This window comes from Loa loa, assembly GCF_000183805.2.
Source record: "Loa loa unplaced genomic scaffold supercont3.21, whole genome shotgun sequence".
Taxonomy (NCBI): Eukaryota; Metazoa; Nematoda; class Chromadorea; order Rhabditida; family Onchocercidae; genus Loa; species Loa loa.
In genome coordinates this window covers 19596-27859 of record NW_018108201.1, presented here as the reverse complement: position 1 = coordinate 27859, position 8264 = coordinate 19596, and the positions used below count along the sequence as shown (strand labels likewise).

General features: G+C 27.7%; 2 protein-coding genes across 2 annotated transcripts; both read right to left on the bottom strand.

Annotated features, from left to right (window-relative positions):
- Positions 1-7293: 7293 nt before the first annotated feature.
- LOAG_10602 (zinc finger protein) lies at positions 7294-7813 on the bottom strand (the record flags this gene model as incomplete). Its single annotated transcript, XM_003146126.2, has 2 exons — positions 7294-7387; positions 7614-7813. 2 exons carry the CDS (start codon positions 7811-7813, stop codon positions 7294-7296), a joined length of 294 nt encoding a protein of 97 aa, XP_003146174.2.
- A 204-nt stretch (positions 7814-8017) lies between these two features.
- On the bottom strand, positions 8018-8179 carry LOAG_10601 (hypothetical protein; the record flags this gene model as incomplete). The annotated part of the gene is made up of 1 exon (XM_003146125.1): positions 8018-8179. A coding segment is annotated over one exon (162 nt), but the record flags the coding sequence as incomplete, so codon positions are not given.
- Positions 8180-8264: the final 85 nt, after the last annotated feature.

Sequence of the window (8264 nt, the reverse complement as noted above, 5' to 3'; positions counted from 1 at the left end):
CCGAAAATTATACAACACTAACAAGGAAGAAGTTATGGAGAGTTGATGGTTAACATTTACAAGTGTAATTTCATGATTTACATCATCGTTCTTTCATCTATTAAAATTTTTTTAAATTTCATTTCTAATAAATCTATAAATATAATTTGTTATTTCATTTTCTCTTGCTAATTTATTAAATTAATCTATCCGATATATCTTTATTACAAGAGATTAAATTTAAAGATTGCATTTTCAAATATTTCAAATTTGAGTTTATTTCGTATTCTTGTTTAATTGCCATTTACAGCTAACAAATTTCAAATTGAATAAAATAGCATGTACGCATTAGCTAGTACATTTTTCATTATTTATTTGCGCATGTTTACGTTAGAGCTCTCAATTTCAATTAATTTTCGAACCAGTCAGATACCTTTTTTTCTCCAATAAACTTGAATTTTAAACTATCACCAAAGGAGAAATAGCAAAAAAAAGAAAAAAAATTGATTTTACAGAAAGCTATAAAGTCAATAATTTGAATAAAACATTTTTCACAGGTAAATCTGATTGGAAAAAATATGATAATAATGCATTCTTCAAATAATAAGATGATAAGTAAAATTGTAACTCTACTCTACCTGTTTGGATATATTTTTGATATGAAATGTTCAGGTAATTTATTTTAAAACAAAAAAAAAAATTTTTAATAACAAAAACAAAAAAAAAATATTTTATCATTTATATCACTTCACATTTCTTCCCTTCCTGTAAATTACAAATGAAATTCAATATAACTTTAATTTCACACAAGTAGTAGGAAATGATATCATTTAAGAATAATAAATTATATGATAGTAATTAAGTCCTTATCACTTTCGTTATTGCTTAACCTTTAAGATCTTTTTTCAAAATCTTTCAAATAATTCACTCATGATGGTAACCTTAAAATAAAATGACTAATAAGATGAAAAATAACGAAATTCAAAAAATAGATACCTTATCATCAAGAACTTGAATTTGATTTGAATTCATTACTTTTTATCCTTTTATAATTACGATTACCTTTTGCTCTCTCTCTTTTTCAGCATCTGCGCAAATAAATTGCTCCATTTTTTTTTTTTCATTTTAAAACAGATTTCAATAGTTGAATCTCTTCGAAAAAATAAAAAAATTTAATTCCTTTCTTTTCATTTCAATTTCTTTTTTTTCATTTTGTCAAACAAATCTATGCTTTCATTCATTGTCACTTATGTGAGACGAAAAATTGTAATAATTAAAAAATCTTACTAATAAGTATTGTGAACCTGTTGGGAAAATTTAATTGTTGGAACGAGTTCTTCTCTTGCATCGTTATTTCCTTACCTTTCTCTCCCTCATTTTTCTAATGCGACATAAAATTCAATCTTACGTGAGGTCACAAAATAATTAGTATTCAATAATTTGAAAGGTGGTGTTTATGGATTTTTGGAATGTCAAATAAATTTACAAATTTTAAGCTATTTATAAACATTTTAGATGTGCAAATATCATGTCCCAATAACTCACAATCATTTTCTATGACACACAGACACACATACACACACATATATCCGTAGTATTGGCTGCAACTTCATAAATAGGACATAATGTTGATAAGATTTATTGATTATGGGATGGAAAAAAAATGAAAAAAAAGAAAACCAGTTAAAATACGATTTATGAAAGAAACGTTTAATAATATTTGTTTTAAATTTTTTGGAATATAAATTTTGAAAAAAAAATTTTCCGATACGGGTATGCATTTTTTCTTGTCACACCAAATATTGTCAACAAAAATAATTGAACAGAATGTTTTAAATTATCCTTATTTATTGTGATTGACTGTCCATTAGATCTATTCCAATTAATTTCCTTCCAAAAGTATCAAATTTATCCATTATTATCATTTTTTTTTCGTTAATTCTCTTAATATATCTGTAAAAAGCATATCAAAACAATATAATTAAGCCTTCATTTGTATGATAATAACAAAAAATGCTAACATTTAATCTTTAGAATTTTATCATTCAAGAAAATCCTACTTGATAATACTGATCATTTGGAATTCTGCGACATCATTATTATTCTGTGACATCATCATGCATCATTATTAGTCTGTGACATCATTACCATTTGAAATTCTGCGATATCACTATTAATTGCAAATTATTTTGTATTATAAATTCGATCACTCCATTTACAACATCCAACAACGGTTTTCTCAAAATTTTCAATTTGAGGAAGAAGATAAAAAGGATGAAACACTTTATGCTTGCATTTTATTACTATTAATTTTAGCTTATATTTTTGCCGATCGTTAATGTCCTATTGTCGTAAAAGATAACAAAAGAAAAAAGAAATGTCATAAAATGGAAATTTAAAAAAAAAAGGTAAACTTTGCACTTCTCAAAATAAATATTTCCCATTTCAGACTGTGTTGTTCATTCATTCATCATGTTGTAATTCATACTACTATCAGAATTATTTAATGCTTCTCATTACTATTTGTATTTGTATTTCTTTATCATTTAACAATAAAAGTTCATTAGTAATTTTTTAAAAAAGTTCAAAAATTCTCACGAAGAATTTAAAAAACATTCTTAATTTTTTTTTTCTCTTTTTTTGATAAGTTTTGCAAACATTTAAAGTAAAAATGATTTAGACCAAAAATTTGAAATTCTAATACTCGGTTACTGAAAGGGCATTGCAATTTCAATGAGCAAGCAAACAGTATGATGCACAGAAACAACATAAAGAAGTGAAGGCGAAAACAAGGAAAAAGATGATCATCAGTGTCGCGTCGAAAAAGGTGATCATCAGTGTCGCGTCAAAAAAGGTGATCATCAGTGTCGCATCGAAAACGACCATTATCATTACTGTCGCATCATTTCTTGTTCAAACATTAAGAATAATATTTAGAATTTTTCTTTCATGAACTCAAAATGTATTATTGTCACAGCTGGGAATCATTTCATTTTACGAAATATTTGTTTACTTTTGAGGTTTTCCCATTTTCAAATTCTTTTTTTGAAATATCTACAAAGTTATCCTATTGAAAGTTCAATCGTTTAATGAAATTTCCTATTGAGATATAAAATGATATGCCATTGCATAAGCAGAATTACTTCTCCTCATTTATTACTGTACTTTGGTTATTTGCATTCAAAGATCAGCTAAAAATATTTTCATAGTTTAGCTGAAATTTTCTGAAATATTTTATATTTTTAATTTATTTCATATCATCTAAACATAATTATATCTTTGATAAAATGAAATATTAAGAGTTTATTTTGCATGGAATTGTTAGAACAAACTTTATAAGAAGTAAGTAAATTTACGAGTCATACTTGTAAATTCTTTCTCTTCAAATTGCTTAAATAAATGATTATTTAGTAGATCAGATGAATTACTAAATTAAACTCTTCTGTACTTTGCTATTAATAATTACTGAGGCGAAAGAAAACAAAGGAAAAATAAAACTGGTTTTTTTTCTCAACCATAATTTTTCCTTCCAAAAAAAAAAAGAAACCAGTATTTTTACGAAGCTTAAACGATACAAGCTCAATTATTGAATTTTAGCATATCGGAATGATTGATGAATAAATGGGTAAATAGAAATGAATAGTTTCATTTTCTTAATAGGGGCAGAAACGAATTGAGATATTGTTGAAATAATTTTACTCAACAGTTTAATAATGAAATGAATGGCTTGACATTATTATTTGACAGTAAGAGTAAATCAAAAATTAAAAAATTTCGCTTTTTTCTTTTTTACAATCATTGGGAATGGAAGGAAGACGGATAAAATTGATAAAGAAAAAGCACAGGTAACCATCAACCCAAATTTCTCATTGGAAAATTCAAATGTTTTTAGAGCTTTTATTTTTTTTGTGGGATTCTTTCGATGCCTATTAAAAATGAACAACTTATAGATTTTCTTTTTTATTTTGTTTTGGCGGTTTGTTTAAACAACCAAACAAATAACATTTAACAAGACCACTCGCATTTTAACTATTCTCAATATATTTCAAAAATCACTTACATTAAATATTTTATTGTCAATCTTCCCTGAATACACTTAATCTTTTGGATTTTACAATATCATGATTGAATGCTTTCCGTTGACCGATTATTTCTAATTAAGATAATGACTAAACTAAAATATGCATAAATTAAAAATAACATTTTTTTTTAAAAAAAGTCTTATGAAAAATTATTGATTTTCAATATCACAAATTGTTCGGATTCTTTAACTTGCAAAATTTTGAAAAAGATCGGATTGAACTTTCAAAGATGATCAATCCTTTAATTAACAACAACTGAATGCAAGTTTAGATCTGATCAAACGAAATGATTAGAAAATTAGTCATACTTCTCTATAAGTATTAATCATACTTTATAAGTACAGTTATGCTACAACAAAACGAAGCATTACATGGTAACAATTCTAAAGATCATATGACACATCCATTCTTCAACAATTTACAAATATCTATTTTAAAAAGATAAATATTTTGGAGAAAATTTACAAATTTTATTATTTATGTCATAATTTATATAAAATGTTTGATACCTTTACAATTTCGAAGGTATAATTTGCCATAAATCTTATAATAGTCAATTTGGTTTAGAGTAGAATTGATAAATCTGAAAAATCAACTTTAATGCTTTCTTTATTTCCCCATTATACAAATATTTTGCATAAAATAAAGCTACCAAAATTCGACACATATTGTAATTTCTCTATAGAATGGATTAAAATGATATGATTATTCCAATGATCAGATAAAAAGAATGTTAATTTGGATTAGGATTCTTCAATTGATGATTATTGCTTATCTACGGAATTTCATGTAATTTCCATTTGTTATTAAATATCATTCTACTTATCAATCCAGTAGAGATAACCTTCGACCTTCAAACTTACAATGGAATGATTATTGGTGGAATAATAACGCAAAAGCAAAAATTGCATCAGTGTGTGTTACGAATAAAGCAATACCATACGGCATGAATAATAGCCGGAAAAACGAAAAATAGCATGAAAAGCACATTCAGGCAAACACTGAACGTACATTTGCGCGCATGATACCATATTGCTAACGGCTGAAAATTTAAATATTAAGTGATTATGAACTGTGACAGTAGCGCTCTACCTTGGTAATTTTGCCAATTTTTTTTTTGGTATTAATTGAAATTTTTAGATTCTTACCGGTAGAAACATAATAAGAAGGACTTCAACGATTTCATTTCTTTCTGTATTCATCATTGTTTGGCCGTATTTTACTATTTGATAAGGTAAAAGTGTTACCGATGATGAATTCTTTACTTTCTGCTAGATTTGTTTGAATTCTGAATAAAAGTTTAAAAAGAAGGAAAAATGCTTTATTACGACTTTCTTTCATTTATAATGCTTAACATTATTTTTAATGAGATTTATTTGTTGAATTTCTCAACACTTTTTCATATTTTCAAAACTTTTCCATTAACACTATTGTTAATGTTTAATTTCAAAAAATTTGCATCCCATAATAAAACATATAAAATAAAATGTATATCAAGAGTTATAAAATTGAGTAATATAATTTGTTACATTGATATTTGATCCAAGTAATACAGTATAAGGCACAAATTAGTATTTCCTCTGATAGCAAGAAAAAAGTGGCTACAGACTAAAATTTTGTTCTAATCCTTGGCTTCTTGTAATACAGCCTTCATCAGTTGTAATTTTTGGATTAAGCATAATACGACATAAATATCAAAGTTTATGAGAACAGCGTACTTTGCAAGTCGAAAAAAGTTTTGTTAATTAAATAGTTCTAATGAAATATTAACAGGAATTTAATATATGAAAAGGTAAATAAATATAAATTGAATAGAAATTTATTCGTGAATTCTGAGTTAGTTCAAAATACGAGGCGTTTATAGATCAAAAAAAGTGAACTGTTTAGATTAGATTACTTATTAAATGGACATTGCATACTAAAATTCCTAGTGATTATGTTTAAATATATAATGCCAAATGTCGGATTGCATTTGGGTTGACTATAGAGGACAATGAATCACCGTATTAAATTTGATTCCAATAGATTCCTATTGAATGTAAACAGTGATAAGTGTGAAAGCGGATTTCATCCTCTCGTATCACACCAAATTTTATCTAAAAAAAAGCAAGGTAATAGAAATGACTTAAAAAATAAATATAGCTTGAAATGTAAGAATCATTATTAGGAATTAGTCATCATTAAAAAAGCAACCTGTCATCAAAAAAAATTTAACAATGCGAATCACGGATTGTTGTCATACATTGGAATCTTTCATCATAATGATTAATTTAGTCCTTTTTTTTGTTGTTGCAAAAAATTCACAAAATAAAATTTTGAATTTGTTGAATTGATTGTATTATGTAAAAAGAAAACCGATGAACAATTGAGTAAAATATGATTAACAGAGGTTTTCATCAACAAAAATGGTACTATAATAGACGAAAAGATGAATAAAAAGTAAACAAAAAAAAAAAATCAAATCGAGGAATACTTAAATTAAAAAATTTTGAAATCAGAACGAGAAAAATTATAACCAATGAAAAATCAATAATAATGATTATGATAATGAGTTTGTAGAAATATGCAGTATGATGGACCGGAAAATAAAAAACAAACTTTTGCAAGAAGGAGTGTTTAAGTAATAGAGTAATACGAGTAATAATAATAAGTGAAGTTTAAGTAATACGAGTAATAATAATAAGTAAAGTAAGAATAATGCTGATTTCATTATCAAATTAATGCAGCATTATTGTCAGTGCAAGAGTATTTCCCATTCAATTTATAACAATTTCTACCAAGAGCTTGCATAATAATAAGCTATCTATTAGAAACCTATGAATACACTTCAAATGTAATACTTCAAGAATTCACAAATAATTCATAAAATGCTTTAGTGAATTACCAATAAGCTTATTAGCTTTAAAAATGATCCATAAATCTACGGGCATAATAAGCTATCAGTGATAGTATGTGTTGCTTTTTTTTTTTTCACGTGGAATGAGGAGGTGATGGGCATCCTTTTCTCTCTCCACAAGATCAAATCTGCATTGCTTTACCTGTCTTTCGTTAATCATGGCCGCACATACCTTCAGGCATCAGTTGAGGTCATGAAGCTCCACCGCTGCTGTTTTCTGCGAGGCTATAAATCCGAGTGGCAGCACGGGAGCAAAAACTTGGAATGTGTATTATTAATGAGTTTTTGGATGAATCAAATGTATCAACATATTTAAAAACTAATTGAAAATCTCGTTTAGAAGTACTTATCGTCTTGTTTGTGCATCTTCGAAGCGTTAATTCGCCACCATCTCAGTATATTAAACTGCCCCTGTCGCAGATACTGCACTCTGAAAGTATAGTACAAAATTATTATTTGCAGAGACTGTTAAAGTAACGAATGATTTGCAGAGACTACAAATTGTCAATCAATTTCAGGGTGCAAATTTCGTCACCGTTTTGTTTAATTTCTGTGGTTAAAGTGTTAGCAAGCTAAAATATGGCACATTTTATTTAGATTACAAGCACATAATCATTTTCAATATTACTTTAAAAAGAAATATATGTATAGATTACCGATATTGATATTCCCTTCCACTTGCACCATCGTACACGACTCCGCCTGCAAAACTTCCAACTCCCTTCGGAGCTGTTCCAGAAGATCCCCTAGATCTTCTGGAAGCATGCCAACATTGTATGTGTGACTGGAACTGGAAATCTGATCGTCCTTGATCTTCTGAACTATGTTTAAATCTAGCCAGATCTATCCGTTTCATATGATGCGCAAAATTTAAAACTGCTTTATTTAGTCTTTTTCCTATGCATCAAAGTAGGACTAACAAGATGATTTCTCGGACTCTTTCTTCCGGTTCCTTGACGTCACTTGTCTCCACTGGTACCATCAGCAACTCAGGTTCATCTTCATTTTGTATGACAGACTGATCCACTCTGCTCCCAATGACCAGCTTTCTTCCTCATCATCATCTTAGGCAGAGGAGTGCATCCTGCTCGTTAAATTCTTCGTTAAATTCCGACTCCTGAGGTGCCGGTTCCTCTTCCATTCCATCATAGGCATTTTGCTCTTCGTATTCCTCCAATCTCCTTTTCGCCTCCTCCAAGCGGGTAATGATAGTGGTTTCAAACTGAAAAGATTTTGTTTCACAGTTTTATCTTAAATTTGAGGTGCTTTTTGCAACTTTTAATTGACACTGTAATCAATTAATGACT